The sequence below is a fragment of a genome, unplaced genomic scaffold, assembly GCF_019419815.1.
Source record: "Pyrus x bretschneideri cultivar Hongxiangsu unplaced genomic scaffold, Pyrus_bretschneideri_v1 Contig5, whole genome shotgun sequence".
Classification (NCBI taxonomy): domain Eukaryota; kingdom Viridiplantae; phylum Streptophyta; class Magnoliopsida; order Rosales; family Rosaceae; genus Pyrus; species Pyrus x bretschneideri.
In genome coordinates, this window is record NW_025999787.1 from 5,911,820 (window position 1) to 5,930,173 (window position 18,354).

The 18,354-nt window shown below is 36.7% G+C and overlaps 2 protein-coding genes across 2 annotated transcripts; one reads left to right on the forward strand and one right to left on the reverse strand.

The window, feature by feature from the left end:
- Positions 1-559: 559 nt before the first annotated feature.
- LOC103949005 (DNA-directed RNA polymerase III subunit 1) lies at positions 560-15,497 on the reverse strand. Its single transcript, XM_048569318.1, is given in 28 exon segments — positions 560-766; positions 892-1,096; positions 2,005-2,114; positions 2,218-2,334; positions 2,410-2,565; positions 3,016-3,167; positions 3,275-3,422; positions 3,840-4,115; positions 4,201-4,278; positions 4,280-4,408; positions 5,221-5,319; positions 6,158-6,349; positions 6,639-6,873; positions 7,544-7,637; positions 8,709-8,919; positions 9,055-9,243; positions 9,869-10,009; positions 10,100-10,238; positions 10,341-10,489; positions 10,624-10,839; positions 11,918-12,017; positions 12,170-12,279; positions 12,388-12,572; positions 12,677-12,854; positions 14,319-14,471; positions 14,829-14,958; positions 15,054-15,130; positions 15,326-15,497. Coding segments are annotated over 27 exon segments (4,173 nt in total). The 5' UTR covers positions 15,128-15,130; positions 15,326-15,497.
- A 1,354-nt stretch (positions 15,498-16,851) lies between these two features.
- LOC103948914 (tapetal oleosin GRP-17-like) lies at positions 16,852-18,012 on the forward strand. The gene has a single exon (XM_009360003.3). It carries the CDS (start codon positions 16,962-16,964, stop codon positions 17,787-17,789), a length of 828 nt encoding a protein of 275 aa, XP_009358278.1. The 5' UTR covers positions 16,852-16,961; the 3' UTR covers positions 17,790-18,012.
- The last annotated feature ends 342 nt before the right edge of the window (positions 18,013-18,354 follow it).

Below are 18,354 nucleotides of genomic sequence, written 5' to 3' on the forward strand. Positions count from 1 at the left end.
GTTTACAAAACAAAACCCGAAACAACAGAAAGTTAGGCCGTAAAACCAACAAAAAATATTAGATATGGCTCATGTTAGATACAGAAGTATATCAAAGTATGCAAACCACTATTGCGATTAGTAATGCAGTTCTTTAAATTGTCCTTCAACCAGCGGTGCACATTTGTCCAAAAAAAAAAAAAAAAACTAGCGGTACACAGAAACTGATGCTGCCGAATGCACGACTCAAGGAAAGAAGGGGAAACAATGATTCATTAACTAAGACAGGATGGAGTTAATCCATTTAATTATAACGACTAGACAGATTGACAGTTTGCCGACTTTAAATTTGATTCGGTGAACCCAGGAGATCGGGCAAGTTTTGTTGAGAAGATTTTCAGTTGATTGTCAAACATATTTAGTGTGGTATTCCTGCTCTAAGAACATAATATAATCAGACTTCCTTATCACTGTCGCATCAAAATTACTGAACGTTCGGAGAGCATACATGCGCAATAGAGTGAACAACCTACGCAACATAAGGACTCAAACTATGAACGCATGTATAAGTACAAAATTCTTACCTTTGCCTAACTTTGAACATTCCAGTGCCTATCTGCATTGGGATACCCATGATGATGCTTTCACTTACGCCTTCAATCTTGTCAACTCTCCCGTTTACACTAGCATTAAATAGGATATCGTCTGTCCGCTCAAATGAAGCAAGCATCAAAACACTCTTGTCCATTTTTGAAACGCCAAATCTTGTGATTCCAAGAACTTCACCCTGTCATGTAGAATAATTTATACATGAATATGCATCCTCACTCTAACTGCATGTCTAATACATCAGTGTACACCAATTTTGCTTTTTAGATTTCCAGTAAAAGATTTGGTATCAAAGGAATTTACCCTGTATGTCATAACATCCGCTAGAAAAATCATATGGCGATCGTCTATGTTCATCCCGTGCGATTTCATTACTTTCTTTATCTCCTCAATGATACAGACTCTAGCAGCTTCAATTCCAAGTGTCCGCTGCACTTCCATAACATCATTACTTGTCGTTTTACAACCATCAATTCCTTCAGTGCCCATTACCGCTAGAAGACCGGTGCTATAAAGTAACACAACCGGCAATAAGATTAACAAAACAGCTGACATTTAGAATCATTTTCTCGGAGCAAAATAACAACCACCACTTGGAAATTAGAAACATAACACGATACGATGAAAACTACAGAAACCACACACACACACACATAACGAAATTCAATTAATGCCCATAATTATATTGCATAACCAATAACTCACTCAGTTTTCTTTCTGTCACAGAGGGAATGAAACGACCCTGTTCTTTCCCCTCTGGTTTCCCACCCACCACATCATTTCTGGGTTGGGTTGTCTTTTCTAATTTGTTTGTCTACGTTCAGGATAATGATATCTTTTCTTCATAAGGCATCTTCACCAATGAAAACTAAAGATTTTGACGATGGAAGCACATAACACGTATCTGCCTATGCCAAGTTTGGCTCCTAAGGTTCATTGGTTATTGAATATTTCATCTTAGTCCTTTTCCAGGACAGAAAAGACGTGGAAGACGCTACTGGGTGAAGCTTTTTTTCCTGTAAATGTTGATCAAAACTAAAAGGTAAAGTTACTGACGCCAAGGTTAAAGTATTCAAGGTACTGTTCCATCTTTCTGGAAGTGACTTTGTAATAAATAAATTAGTTTACCATGAGCAGCAACTGAAAATTCACATGGCATCACAAATAAATCATCCAATTTGGATACACATTACATCATAAACAAAGAACCCAGAAAGACTCCTAACTAAATGTGCACTAAATCATATGCCGATTGCCGATTGAGGAGCAGTACGAGAGATATCAATCACCATTTTGCATGAGAAATATAATCAAACATCAGGCCAAACTCATGCAAATATAATAGTTTGAAGAGATCTAACATGTAAACCGTTCAAACCTTACGTCACGTGAAATTATATTTTATAACAAACTCACCCTTCTGCAAACAACTTGTACTTCTTTTCGTCTCCTTTAACTTCAACATCATTTTTCTCTTTTTTCACCTTTTCTTCATTAATAACAACACGCTGAACTGTGCCTACACCCTGTTATTGAAAGAATTTAATGAATCACATCAGCTTGATATGTTTTAAACTTGGTAAATCGAAACAGGAAAATAAGCATTCAGAAAAAAATTAGAAGTCTCACCCGTACAATAACTTTTGGGAGCATACTCTTTAGATAGTCGAGGTGAAAATAGAGCCTACTCCTATCAGCCTCCTGAGGAAGAATTTCTAACTTTCTGATATCCAAAACCCTAATATGCTGCATATGAGACATGACCATGAGTCATTATTAAGAACATATAAAAGTTAGCTAACTAACATGTCAAATTCTCACCTCGCTCTTCAGTTTGATTCTCGGTGTTCGTAAAATTGATTCTTTTACAACATTAGCATCTATAGACAAGTGTGCATCTTGAATCATGACCATATCAAGTGTGATGACTATAGATGCCGCTCTTGAAGTCATTACAGTTTTTATACTCTTAGCAACCTTCATAATAACAGCCAAACGTGTAAGTAAAATCATACAATGGAGACGAAGAATAGACAACCCTATCCAAGTCACCAGGAAGAAAAGTTTCGGGTTATTAAAGAATATTAGATCCATGCACGTCCAACAATAAGTAAGATAAACTACTAATAGAACATCAACCCTTACCTTAAAACATTCTGAAACAAATCAAACACTAGTTTGACTTTCTAAAAAAACCCGTTCTTGAGCAATCCAACCAACTAAGCCAAAAAACTTATTGACTACCGATCCAAAGTTGTTGAGAAAGGTAACAGGAAAAAAAACAGAAACCTTAATTTGCATTGCCAACTAATCACGTTCAGTTGAAAACTATATATACAACAGTATAAAATATAAACTTCATTGAGTGATCAACGTGGGCTATTGTCAAATTTACAATATTAGTAACAAATTAGTTAAAATACATACCTGCCCTAGATTTGTTTTCTCAATTCGGCCTGCTACCAGCCGTGCGAATTTTGCATTAGTATCCCACTCAAGTACTGCAGTGATGATGGGTGTACTGATCTTTTTTGCTCCGTTTATTATTTCCTTGATACGAGGGACCCCAAGGGTAACGTCTAACAAAGAGTTAAGGATCAAATTTAAAACCAACCAGTAAATAGCCAAAAGTCCATGCAGCTTTTATACATATCTAACTTTATTCATTCTAATGAATCAAGGATACTCATGCTTGCAACTCCGGCAAAGTGAAAAGTTTTTAATGTCATCTGCGTCCCAGGTTCGCCAATACTTTGAGCTCCAATTACTCCAATTGCTGTCCCAGCTTCGACCTTTTTTGAATGATAACGAGAAATGCAAGTATCGAGGAAGACCTACAATTAAATGTAAAGGAAATTCAATAGAGGCACAATCATATGTTCTAACCAACAATCTCCAAAAATGTAAAGGGCTAACTCTAGTTCTCAGAAGAAACATTAGATAACCAGACAATTTCAAAGGATACACAAGGAACATAACACCAAACATTACAAACAGGAAATGGCTCAGCCCAAAATTACGTAATCAATCTCATAATAAAAAATCGTGAATGAAGGTCCAACTTGCACACTGATATAAGATACATCAAACATCCAAACGCCTTATACCAATACATTTTTGGCAAGTACACACGCAGACGCTTGCATTTTAAGTTGCTCACATAATTGATATGTCTTAGACTCTAAAAAGTAAAAACAAAATAGGGAATGCAAAAGGTGACGACTTGCACTAAAACATAGGAAAATAAGTACCTTCAGCTGTTGAGAAGTAACACCAGATATGTTTTGGACAATCTTATCCAGAGTAGCAGACTTTTCCTTCAATGCAGGATTTTGATCCAACACAAAAGTCTCGTGTGTTTCTCTAAATGTTTTTACAAATTTATCCAGGAATTTCTCCAAAGAAGTTTTGAAACCAGCAGCGCAACCGCCATCAGGAGTCATATCGTGTTTTGAAAGCCTGCTACTCACTATTTCAGACACTTCTTCAGGAGACAAGGTATCACTTCCTCCAGCAGGACATGTGGCCTGTAAATGGACCTCATCAACTCAACAATGAAAAGTCCATGATTACTTCTGAGTTCTGAACCAAATGAAAATCCAGGTTTCATACCTTGGCTTTCAAAAACAATCGGTTGAAGTCCAAAGGAGCTCCACTTTCTTTTCCTTCCATCATTGCAGGATCCATACCAGTCATCCCCATAACAAAATTGAACTATAGATCCACTTGAATTCCTTACCGTGTTATCGTACTGGACAGATAGGTCCTCCAAAATTTTTGACAATCTACGAGACATGTATCCAGTATCAGCTGTTTTCACCTGCAAAGGTAAACAAAAATTAAAGGCAAAGTATTTCAAGACCCAAAGACCTCTGTGTTTGGCTGATAGAACTGAACCCCACAAATACATTCAAATGTTATAATAGATTAACAATCTGTCCAGGTTTGACAACGAGGTTACTGCTAATTTTATTGAATCTTCTAATGCATGAAGATGGAGCTAGATTCAACTGAATTCTTATATTTGTGTATAATGTGTAAAGAGAGGGAGTAGACTATCAACCAAATGTTTTAAATTTTCGTGTGCATCAGCTTTTTTGCTATGTCTGTTAAAAGAAATATAGGTGTATTAGGTAATTCAAAGGTGGTGTTTCACATTTCATGCTGAGAAGCCTAAAGTACGGGACAGAGTCAGTTTGGGCTGGAGTAATTACGAGACAAAGTCAGTTTGGGGTCTCAAAACCTTGTCTGTAGTAATAAAACTTATGTTCCTTTTCTTTTTACTTCATTATGTTTTGAGTTAAATTACTGTTAGGAAACTTGAATAGCAAGTTATATCATACAAGCAACAAATACAAACAACAACCAAATAAGGGGCTTGTCCAGTAACATTTTCATGAAATATCAGCTATTCTATGTACATGCTGATCAAGTATTAACTCGTACTATTCACTGTCTATAATTTTCTTGATCCCCCAATATATTTTAGCTATATTAATGATTAGCAAGCAATCTGTAAGTTTGAGAAGTGACGCACAGGCCCAAATCAAGTGGGTCTAGAACAAAAAAAAAAAAACAACACATTAATAATGTGACTTGGAAGATTGATGAAGTTATGACTAGTTAACATACAGCTGTATCCACAAGCCCCTCTCGCCCGCCCATTGTATGGAAAAAGAACTCAGTAGCTGTCAAGCCACTGTAAAAGGAACTAGCAACAAAGCCTTTTGCCTGCATCAATAATAACAGAATGTTCATTAAACACATAAATTCAGACAAAAAGGTTGATAAAAACATTATATAATTCATCAAACTATAAACACAAAGTGAATACCTCCAATGCATACTAGGTTTCACAATGAACTTACAAAAACTTGCATTAAAGTTCAAATAATAAACATTCAGCTGATTTCACAAGAGACATAACTCCTCATTAAGATAAAACTTAAAAAAACAGTACAATGTAAGTGAACACTAGTATACTTCTAAAAGAACAACAGCAACACCTCGGTCCTATGAGAAAACATCAAGACAAAAACAGAATTAACTACAAAACAGAAAATAAATAAATAAAATAAAAGAGAGAGAGAGAGAGAGAGAGAGAGAGAGAGAGAGAGGAAAGCTCCTTACATTCCGAAGCTATAAATTAAAAAAGAAACTTTGTCCCATAAACACTCACCTCCTCACCCGCCACATTCTCAAATATCCTCCTATTTCTTCCGAACAACTTAATCGTTTTTCGGGGAGAAAAACAAAAACCAATGTTCTTGCAATGCATGAATTTTTCTAAACATAGCCAATTATAGAGTTTGTCAAGGGGTTAGCATGCCTCCTTTCTTTTGAAGTATTCTATTATCTTTCTAATCTCTCCCTATTCTCTTCAATTTCAATCATTGTCAAAGCCACAAAGAGCAACCTGCCTTCAATCCATAATGTAGACAATCTTATAGCCGTATATGCCAGACAATTTTTTTTAGAGAATATAAGCATGTCAAATTAGCATATGATATGAGTCACATCACTTCTCACACACACATACAAAATTGACTAAAATCAGCACAGAACTTACAGCAGGCATCTTTGCAAATCTAGGGAAGTGAGGAAGGCTTCGATCTATGAATCCATTAGGTGCACGACGACCCCCAACTGATTGCTGGCCAACACAGGCAACCATCTGGCTGATATTGATAGGAGATCCTTTAGAACCACACTGGGACATGATCAAGGGACTATTTCTCCAATGGAGCTTTTGCATGCACAACTATGGAAACATGGCAAAAGACAATTTCAAAACCATCGTCTTTGAAATATTCTTGCATGACAATAGAAAATAGAAATAATTACTAAACAAACTGTGCTACTCCAACACACATGGCACTAAGTTTTCAAATGAAAGTAATTTTAAACAGACATACTCTAAGAAGTTAAAACTGTAGAATTTTGTCCTTTAAAACTAAGAATTGAGATTGAGACTTAAAAAATACACTAAAAGGAAACCCAAAAGGGAAGTTCAATGCATAAACAAAGGAAACAGTAATTAAAAAACTCACCTTTCCAGTTTGATCTCTAATATTGTTTAGTAAACTAGTTATCCCAGTCTCAAGTGATTGTGCGGCATCAAAACCAGGTACAAGTGGTAGCTGTCCTTCATTATACAACTTTATCTGGCCACCACATTTGTCATAGCCTTCTTTAATTAATTTTTCCTTCTCATCATACAAGCTGTCACTTGGTTGTACATCACTAATCCCAATTGAGAATCCATGATTACCAATCCATCGGGCACTGCCACCCATGCAAATATGACAAAATTAAACACATAATATTGTTGTATGTACCATTTAAATGCACAAAGAACAGTGACATCAAAATATGGATGCATCATTTGATGAGTCATCCAACTAGAAGATTAGATGATGAATATGATTGAAAAAGATAATTTCTAATTTCCAAACGCAAGGTTAGACATTCCTAAAGGGTAGCAAAATAATATACAGCATCAATATCATGGAATGTCAAAACTCGGTGATGGATAATTATCAAAGCTACAACAGGAAGACGATAATAGTCTAAGAAAAATCAATATAGTGATATCCAACCATCAAAACCACAAAAAAAATTTGCAAATAGAAACCTTCTAAGTTTTAAATCTCAACACAATATTTAGACCATTAAAAATGTACCACCTCTAACATGATTTTTATTTTCTGATCACCCATCTCAAATATGTCAGACTAGGATTTTTTTGGGTCAGCACACATGGTATATTATGTTAAAAAATTCAACTTTTTGAGTAACTTTTAGTCATACCTTTTTAGTTAACATTTTTGATAAATGTATGCAATAAAATAAACAATAGGTTAGAAATCTGACAGAAGACAATAAAACTAATTTGAACTGTCAAGATGGGTTTAAAAGAACTAGCATTCAAGAAATAATTGTGCTGCATATATACCTTAACTTTGCCAGGCGATTCATGCAAGAAGCAGCAGCATGAGCTTTATAATCTCTCAATAGAACAGAGTAAAGTCCATCCTTATTGCCGTTCCCTGGAATAATATAAATGCAAAACTGTAAGCCTCAATGGTTCAATATCACTCACTCAGATATCCAAATGCAATATATGATAAAATGAAAATAAAAGTCCAAGAGACTTTCAAGTTTCAAATCAAGAAAATTAACTAGATCAGAAAAAGTTGTACCCAATTCTCAACTAAATTTTTTTGGTAGGGTTACAAGGTTCTAAGGGAAGCCATGACTATCTTAGCTTTGTATAAAGATTCTGAGAGTTTATTATCAGTTATGCTAACCTTTACCTCATCAACTTCTTTTGAGAACAATAGGATTACTTAAAATGGAGCGAAGCTAAGTATTTCCTTTGTTTCCCTCCAAGGAATATTGGAGTCTATGTAACACCAAAAATTTCTTCCATGTAACTTCACTTTGTAGTTAATGCATTTGATTGAATGAATCATCCAAGCCAAACAAATTGAAAAATGGGTTGAGAGACCCAGGACACGGCACACAAGTATGTATGGCTTTGATTTCTAGATGTGAGATTTCTCAACCCACCCCCTCACATATGAGGTGACTTGAGCCAAACATGTAGACAACATATATTGTGTGACATGGAAGCTCAGGTGGTCACTGGGCCTAACAAGCAAAATGAGTAGTTTAGCCCTTGAATCCTTGTAAATCAAAAATAAAAGAATGCTCCCCTTTCCCCTCTCTCTGGTCACATATTCACAATCCAATAAGCCCGAGCCTCAGGAGTTCTGATGAATTTTTACCCCACTACAAATACATATTTCTTGGTTATTAATGCATATGAGGGGGCTGCTTACCTAGAAGGTTTTGTTTACTGTATTGCTTATTGTATGGTTTTCAGGTAGCTGTTAGGTCAGGTTGTCAGAGAAAATCTTATCCTCTATAACTTCATTTGTTTGTAATCATCTATTGTTACAAATTTGTTTCTCGTAAAAAATGCAAAATTATTTTTTATCCTTCCTCTTCTATCAAATGAAATGTAGTGGAAGCAGTCTATCTAGGTATTTTAAACAATGCAGGACATAGACAAACATATACTATCAAAAGACAGAGAATTAATCAAGAAAACTGACCCAAAGTACCCTTCCCAAGTTGCCCAGCTATGAGCTCACTGTTACGAAAATAAACAAATCCGTCGTTTGGGCACATTGCTTCAATTTCTCTTCCATCTCCAGTCTTGGTGTAGGATTTCTCCGTAACTGTAAGATTCAAATAGACTCTAACATTTGAATTTGGGCGCACTAGAACACTAAATAATTGTTTTCCTGTCCATAGCTCTATTGGCTGCAAAACAACAGTTAAGAAGAGAAAAGATAAATACTAGAAACGATATAGACATATAACTAAAATTCTCAAGTGTAAGGGTACAATTGTGTAACAAATTTACAACAGAAATAAATAATGGCTTCAGTAACTCACCTTAATTACAGAAGGCGTTGGCAAGTCAATAGTATCCACTCCATCCCCCATATATGAACACATGAGAGAAAAAGATGCACGGTCATAAAATGTGTCCTTCCTTGTAATAAGGAAAGAGGACGTTAGAAAATCTTGGGTGGAAGCAACCAAAACCTCTCCATTTTTTGGAGTACATAGATTGTTTTGCACCTGACAAACACACTGAAATGTTACACCAAAAACAAATGCAGCGAACAATCAACAAAAGTATAAGCCAAAAGAGACGACGCATGACTTTCCACACCAAGAAAATAGGGAATAGAAACAAAAATAGAATGCATTCACAGTCTATAATGCATCACTGATGTATGACCTCCCAGGACCAAGGAGACAACCACCAAAATTAGGGTTTTACCTAGCTTGACAGGGCAACAACAAAGACAGTAATAGAAATAACCCACCACAACTCATTACCATAGCAGAAAACGAACAAGCTCATTTGGTCAAATTTTTTTTTTTAGAGGGACCAATCTAATTACTGACAAACAATAAAATTACAAGGGAAGTGGACAAGAAGATCAATCCAAAGAAAGCAAAGCACAATGGATTTACAGATGTTAGCGATGCTAGAAAAGACCCAATCAAAGCACAACACCTAGAAAACAGCAGCTTTCCCAACTGGGAGATCAGAATAATAACACCAAGACACTGCAATGCTCAAAATATACCAATGATTGTGAATAATGTAGTGAAAAACTGTATTTTTATGTAGTTTTATGCATAGCCATTAGCCATAGGCATATATCTCAATGAAGTGTGATCCAATCTTATTTACCCCCATCAATGTAAGAGCTTCTGTCCGGGCCTCTTCTGTTTGCGGGACATGCATATTCATTTCATCGCCATCAAAATCAGCATTGTATGGGTTGCAAACAGATTCATTAAACCTCAATGTTCTCCAAGGCATGATCTTAGCCTGCATGTACAAAATGATAACACGTGACTAAATATCAACAAAATCATGAAACAATGCCACATACAAAAATAATTATAAACATTTAATCACCCTATGACACATGAGAGACATCCGATGCAAGCTTGGTTGTCTGTTGAAAAGAACAACGTCCCCGTCTTCTAGGTGGCGTTCAACTATGTCACCATATTTTAGTGAATCAGCAATGCTCTTTCTGTTAACCTTTAAAACCCTTCAGCACAAAACAATAAATTCAACATCAGCAACAAAGCAAGCATTTCCATATAAGAAAAGAACCCAAAGCAAGCAACATTAGCACAAGACTATTACGTACCATTCAGTCCCATCGGAATTTCTAAGCACTCTGGCACCAGGGTACTTATCAGGTCCATTACTGACACACTGCCTCAACTTCTCAATATTATGATGGGAAACACGTTCTGGATAAGTTAATATTGTAGCCATTTTGATAGGGATTCCAACCTAGATTCAATAAAGATTTAGAGGAAACAAACATAACAGGCAAATAAAATTAGCACAATTGTGTCAGAGGTTTTAGCAGAATATGCAAATAAAATTAGCACAATTATGTCAGAGATTTTAGAAGAATATCTAACCTCGGTAATTTTCAGATTAGGGTCTGGTGATATAACAGTTCGGCCAGTATATTCTACACGCTTCCCAGATAAATTCCCACGAAAGCGCCCTCCTTTCCCTTTCAGGCGCTGCACAAAACCAGCCAATGGCTTGGAAGTTTGCATGGAAAAGGGAACACCACGAACATCACTGTTTATGTACTGTGCAACCTCAACTTGAAGTATCTCCCAACTAGCCTGAACACCAGTTCTCAACATTAAGCATTACACATCATACTATAGAACCATAAGCAACATTTACTATCCTATTAAACTTCACCAGCAAACAAGATATTCGAATATGTTTTAAACAGCATTTGCGCAAAAAGCGGCCGCATAATTAGCTCACGATTTCTAAACAATAAATCAGCAATCAACTAATGAATAAACAGATGCGATTCTTTTTCTTTTTATACAAAACAGAACAATTGGGTCAATAAAGGTTAACAGTACAACCAAAGGCGGAGCACCAGTCCACAAAAAGATACTATCCTCAGCCAACGAAAATACGACAATAAACTGAATTACAACTGTACAAGAACAAGCATCCCTCAGCCAAGAAACCCCAGAACCAGCAGCCAAATAACCTACATTCTTGACCAAAAAAATACATAACCTACATTCGAACATAGAAAACAGCTTCCTGAAAAGCTCTTGGTACGACATGCCTCCCAATCCAGAAGAAATGGACGAAACAGAATGTCTTTAAATTTTTTGAACAAAGAAGGCCCTGTTAAAACTAAAGTCTAATTCATTCCCAAATTGAGCTCAGATCCTCCTCATTTCCTTCAAGATTCCATTGTTCCGGTCCAACCATATACACCACAACAAAGCCAAGGCAGCACATCTACAAAGAGACACCAGCATCACCATGAACACCTTTTGAAAACCACTCTGAATCCCTATTGGCTGCAATTATATCTTTCTGAGTGACTTATGCATGTTCCCATCACCAAAATTGACACAACGTATTATTTGGACAAATTTGACATGGTTAGGAACTATAAAGGTGTGTTTGCTAGGTTTTAAACTATTGAGACAAGAGTAGAACGTAGTTTGGCCAAACCAACAGAAAAAGAAGGCACATAATCATGAATGTGACTCAAATCTCAGGAAACCTAAAATATTTGTGTGCACATAGCATTATATACGAATTTCTATACTAGTGCCTGGGTAGGTCTATATCAAGCATGCAGAATCACATGTACAAATGTGAAATAAACAACGAGACACTGGTGATAAACTTTGGAGGACATATATCCTCCATGATTCATACCAAACATTTGGCTGCAGAACTTGCTTCCATTAAATCCTGTCGGAGACTAGAATTTGACTGAATAATTCTCTTCAACCTCTCTGTAATGTCATTTTCATTGCTGTAATAGGAAAAGTAGAACCCTAATAAGTATTATTTACAGCAGTACTACCATAAAAGCACTGAAAAAAGATGTTTATGGCATCTAATTACAAACATGAAAAGAAAAGGGAGCAAAAGCTTCATATTCAGTAAATAAAATATTGAGATGACCTCTGTGATCCATCCACAATAACAGAAGGACGAATAGGTATCGGTGGCACCGCAATGTTTGTCATTATGAGGTTCTCTGGTCTATCTGAAAGATAAAGCAACTCACAATCCTGCAATAACAATAGAAAATACAAATATGCTTCAAGAGGAACAGAATGCAAGAGAATATATAACCATGCACCATTTTCATTGTTTTTTAACTTTTTTATAAGTATTACCTCATCAACCATCCTTTTGAACAGTGAAAAAACTCTAGCAGGGTTTAGATTATGAGTAGCCGGATTAAAGGACGCTTTGGACTCTTTCGTGTGAGATATTGCTGATCTAAAGTCATCCATAACACCAACAAATTTTGAACGATCATGGATAATGCCCAGCACACCCACAGCCTTCTTCACTGAACCTGTAAAGCATAACATATCAAGCCATTACTTTTGAAAGATGATAGAAGATCCAGCCAGAAAAACAAAAACGATAAAGTATCAAGAGGGAATATATGAGCCAAACCATTTATAAATCCACATTTGGAGCACTTCACTGGTCTATTATTGGTTGTCAAGCTATTACACTTCTTGACTATCACTTTCATCAACTCACTTTTCTTCATGGGCTCCATTTTGGGACGTCTCATTTTCTTCAAAAATTCGATGCGCATTCCCTCCTCCAAAAGTATGCCAGAACATAACTGCATATCATGCAATCCCAACTTGAAATTCCAGTAAAAACAGGGTTTACTTGGCTAATAAGATTGCACTGTAAAGAGTTCACTGTCAAAGCAGTTATTATTTTGAGTCATTAGTGCAAGAGTATGAGTCTCTTTTACACAATGGTGAGGTTATTAATTCTAGCAAAACTGAAGTTTCCCTTATTTCCCCCATTAGTTCAAGAATTTTGCAAGAGAAAACAATAAAAGCCTTAATCTAGTACAAAAAAGAAAACATTCTCTAAACCATATGAAGGGAACTATGAATCACTAAAAGAAATTAAGAAACATAAGTCTCAATGATGCAGTTTCAGAAAACATCAAGATTAGTATACATGAAGTTCCAGAGTTTGTGACTGTTATGGTTTGACTGATCCAAAGTGGAATTCAAATCCAAAAATCTAATTGTATCTTTATAAAGGCATCAAACTATAAAAGAATGGTGGAGGTAGTACTGATAAAAGTTTTCCCCATTGTAGTTAATCCTTCCAAGGGCACCCCTCCACACCCCCCCCCCCCCCAAAAAAAACACCTCTCTCCTTTTTTTCTTCTTTTTTGTCTTTCTCCCAGTTTAATGTTTTATCACAACTTGTATATTTATTTGAGTCATTTTGTCTTATTTTATTTAGAAATTTACATAAAGTGTGTGTATATATATATATATTTTTTTATTGATCATATTAGCGAATATCTTTATTTAATAATTTTTTTTAGGAAAACTAATGAAAAGGGCTTGAAAACTTTGAGTTTTAACGATAAGGACAAAATAAAGGGTAAAGTGAATAGTATTAGGTTTGACTTTTTAGTGTAAAAATTTGGTTTTTCGTTAAAGTGAACAATACCGTGGGCTTTTCGTTAAAACTCCCCTTTTTCTGTGAATTATACAAAATAAATTCTTGTGGATGGGATGGGGAACTTGACCCGCATTGCGGAATCTGTTCGCCCAATAGGGATCCCCATACCAACCCAGAATGGGGAGAGGATTGGATCCAACACTTCTGCAAGGATGGATATAAAGTGCGCAAACCCTCCCCTCCCCTCTTGCCAGTCCTAGGTGGTAGCAAGATACATTCAAGGTTTAAGTTCTTGTCCGACCTAAATAAAAGCCAAGCTCATGCATTTAGCCCAGCACATTGTTTAGATGTAAATTTAACCACATTTCATGTATGCTAAATTCTCAAAAGTATTTGAGAATCACTGAATTTCCCTTGACAGTGGCCAAGGTGTAAAATGGAGAGCCTAAATCAATTTTAGGCTCCTGGTGGCCTAAACCTAAGTCTCGTAAAATCAAATATCCCAAAATCTCAACCAATCTCAAACTAAAAAGAAGAAATATATAAATAGTTGTTAAATTTAACTTTTTAATAGAAAAACAAAACATATAAAGGAACATAATTCAAATTCATTAGAAAGTAATTACAAATGGAGTTAATCTATTCTCTGTACCTTACAAATGCACTTCAATATGTCCACAATAGTACTTAAATACCCAACATTGAAAACAGGAAGGGCAAGCACCAAGTATCCAAAGTGCCCCGGGCAGTCCTTCGTTGTCCCACCACAGGTCGCACATGCACCACTACTCCTATTTGCAGGACCCTGAAGCAATACCAGAACATCCAAAGGAAAGAATAATCTACAGTTAGAATACTACTTGGTCATTCTTTGTTCTTTATTTGAATCGTTTCTAATTGCACTCGTCCATGTGAAATGTACTCACGTGAAATGAATTCAAACAAAACTAGAACTTTCAGAAAATGTTATTCTGTCTGTGAGTCAATTATATTGAGTGTATTGGTTAACTTGTTCCCTTAATCCTGTTTAATACTTCTTATGGTCAGTCCTAATGCCTGCACAAATCCATCGATTAGTCTAACATTTCAACAATTTCCATATAATTCAACCGAAATTGCTTCAACAAGAATCGAAAGTAACAATTAAAGGGTGGGAGAGTACCAAGCGGGGGTCCAATAAGCCGCCTTCAATAGGCTTCCGATTGGAATCATAATATTGACCTTTAAAGATTTGAACTTCAGCCATTTTCCCGATCTCCTTGTCGGACATCGCGCTGAATTTCCATTTTTCTCTACAGGCATTGAATTATACAAACCGAAAGCGTCTCACTTTACAAAATTGAACAAATCAAAATTTACTTTTTGAAGAAAAATGAAAAGGGCTTACATTCTAAGGTGTCCTTCGTCTTCGATGAAAGGCTGTTTGGTAAAGATTATGGTCTTGGCTTGCCCTCTATTCATCCTCTACATTGATCATACCCAAAAGAGACGAAAACTAATTAATTAAAGATGAATTAATTAACCACAAAATTGGATTGAAATACTCGAATGCCTGGTTAATTTGATCATAACTATTGAAATTAAAAAGAAAAAAAAATTGTATATTTGTATTTCCATATTACACTGCTGCAAATTTAAAGATATGATAAATAGCAGTACCGAATGGTGGCGGCAGCGCCGACGGTGGAGTCTTCAATGGAGGTGGCGCAGAAGCAACTGCTGCAGTTAGAGAGAGCGAGAGAGAGAACGCTCAGAAAGGTTTTGGGTTGGGTTTTAGGCTAGCGGCACTTGCTTCAGCGACCGGTTCGAACCGCTCAAACCGGCTGAAATGTTAAAACTGAATTTTTGAAGGTTTTTTAGCACCCCACGTTGCAATTATTATTAAATGACCTATATATTCTACATGAAATGACTGTTTAGGCCTTATAAGATTTTATCCATGAAAATAAAAATTACAAATAAAAATTTCAAATGCACTCCCACCGTATATTTTACTTTAAAACAAAACTCTAACTACTAAAAGTACAAACACGTTGATGAGAAAATGTAATTTTTGACGGATGAAACATAAAATTAATGTTTTGGGAGGCTTCACATTTTTCGTATTTGAGTGATTTCAACGCCATCGTTATCAATATAAGCATATACTCGCTTTTGCTTTCCAAATGGTTGGAGAAGAGGCTAGTCTCGACCCCATTTCTAAAAACCAATCCCCAGAGAAAGATAGGATAGTGTTAACAGTGCAAAAGGAAGTATCGTCGCCTTCGGATTTGAAATCAACAGACGAATATGGTATACACAAGGTTGATGTGGAGTGAATGTAGACAGCAGAGAGTGTAGGGTATGTAGAATATACGGGGTCCTCGAACCGTAAGCGGTTTCTTTTCATTCATTCATTCATTGATTCAAGCTAGCTGTAGCTTGCTTCCAAGTTCAAGTGCTAGCGATAGAATAGGTCGAAACAAATTCGTATGCCACCATGATTTAGTTTAGTATCAGATTCTAACCTAGCATTCATCCTCGTTGCGCATGTTGAGCTAGTAACTCGAGCTAGGATGACAGTATGAGCAGTAGCGAAGTTAGGAATTGTCTTGGGGTGTAGAGTACCAAAAGGGCGAAATCATCACCCTCAATGGCGATTTCCAGTGCGATGGAGCGGCAACCCCTCCTTGTTCCCATGTAGCTTCAGCCAAGAGTGTGAGGGTACTATGGAAAATAATGTAGGGTGTATTAAAAATTTAATTGAAAAATTAGATGTGCGTGTATTTAACAATATGTGAGGTGTATTTAACAATATGTGAAGTGTGAATAAAACAACCTTTTTAGAATCAATAGCACTAATAGGTTAAATTGTTCTCTATCATAAAATGGACATCAATAAAGATCGAACGCGAACCAAAAACATTTTCTCATTACTCCGTCACTACAGTAAAACGTTATTAAAAATATTTAGAAATGGAAAGGGAACCTTTCCGAACCCCATCCTCCAAATCCACCCAATCAATCAATTCGGATTCTTGAAATTTGATTCAACGGCTACAAATAAAGGGACTATTTAAAAGTTATAATAGTTTTAACTATTTGATTAAATTTCAAGAATCCAAATTAGATGATTTGATGGATTTTGTGGAAAGATCGTGATCCTTTCCTTTAGAAATAACTTGACCTTTACAGTTGGGAAGCTGAAGGGTGAGACGAATCTAGCTTCAGTTGGCAAAGCAATAAATACGCGTTTTACTTAAGCCCATGTGTCCAATCTCGCCCCCTTTCTCCTAAAACCCTAGAATTCCCAACCATGAAAACGGTATCGGGGATCGTCCTCTCGTCGAAGCCAATCTCTCTCTCCAAAGCGACCTCCACTCTCTCCTCCTTCGTCTCCAGCGACACCGGCGCGTCGCAAGAGTTCAGCGTCTACCTCCGACGCACCTTGGCATCGTTCAAGGAGCTGAAGCAGCTACACAAGGAGCTCAAATCGCCAAGATCGGAAAGGAAGCGGTCGCGGCGGCACAGGTCGGAGACCGAAAACGACGACGCAGAGACCGTCGGAGAGAATCCGGCGCAGAGTACCGGTGTGAGTGAGGTGAGTCATGGGCTTGAGTCCAAGCCGGAAACGCAGCGACAGGTAGTGGATGCCCAGGTGAAGAAGAAGGAGAGGAAGAAGGGTGAAGTTCGTAAATTTGGGGAAGATGGAGGTGGAATTTCAGAGAGGGGAGGGGAGGGTGGTGAAAAGAAAGAGACAGCTGATTCAGTAGAGGTGCTTAGGACGAAGAAGAAGAAGAAGAAGAGGGACAATGTAGGTAATTCTAATGAAGATGGGGATCGAATTGAGAAGGGAGATGGCGGGGTCAAAATTGCAGAGAGGGTGAATGGCGGTGTTGAAAAGAGAGAGCCGGCTGATTCAGTTGACACACAAAATAAGAAGAAGAAAAAGAGGGACAATGTTAGCAATTCCGGTGAAAACGGGGGTCAAATGAAGAAAGGAGATGGCGGGGCTAAAACAAGGAGCGAAGAGGTAAAGAAGGAAGAGAGTAAGAAGAGGAAGAGTGGGGTGTTAGAAGATGGAGGCTCTGGTGCTTTAGGAGGAGAGCAAGGGGATAAGAAAAAGAAGAGGAGGAAAAGTTGAGAACACTACGACACAATTGTTCGTAGTTGTCGGTTTTGAGTTTTCTGGGATTCGGTGGAGATTTGAATTCCATGAGGTCTGCTGCTCAGCACCTTCAGGGTAATTTGTGGGGATACTATTTTCTATGTAATGCTAATTACTAAGCTGAGCTGTAGTTTGTTTTTGGTGATATTATTGATTGCAACGGAAATATGGTTAATGCCATATCGATTTTGGTTCTTAATTTGAGTGTTATTTCAATTTGTGTATTCTGCATTTAGTTTTGTATGTCAAGTGTTATGTTTATTTCAAAGAACAAACCGATTCTATCAATTGCAATTCTGTAGATGGCTAATGAAATAATCATATATGAGAGGGTAAAAAAAGCCTAGAAAGCACCATTAGAGGATGTTTTAAACAATTGAGAAAATTGTAGATACATTTTTAACAAATTAAGGTTGCTTCTTTCAGTTACTGGATCCCAGGCCTTACGTTCTTTGTGTAAGTACATCCTTTTACTTTTAATCTCTGTTCTTTTTTTCTTCGATGGATACTTGGTACTTCCTTTGCTCTTGGATATAATGAT

Excerpts from the sequence above, each read along its gene's own strand:
- LOC103948914 (XM_009360003.3), top strand. The coding sequence starts at position 16,962 with ATGAAAACGGTATCGGGGATCGTCCTCTCGTCGAAGCCAATCTCTCTC.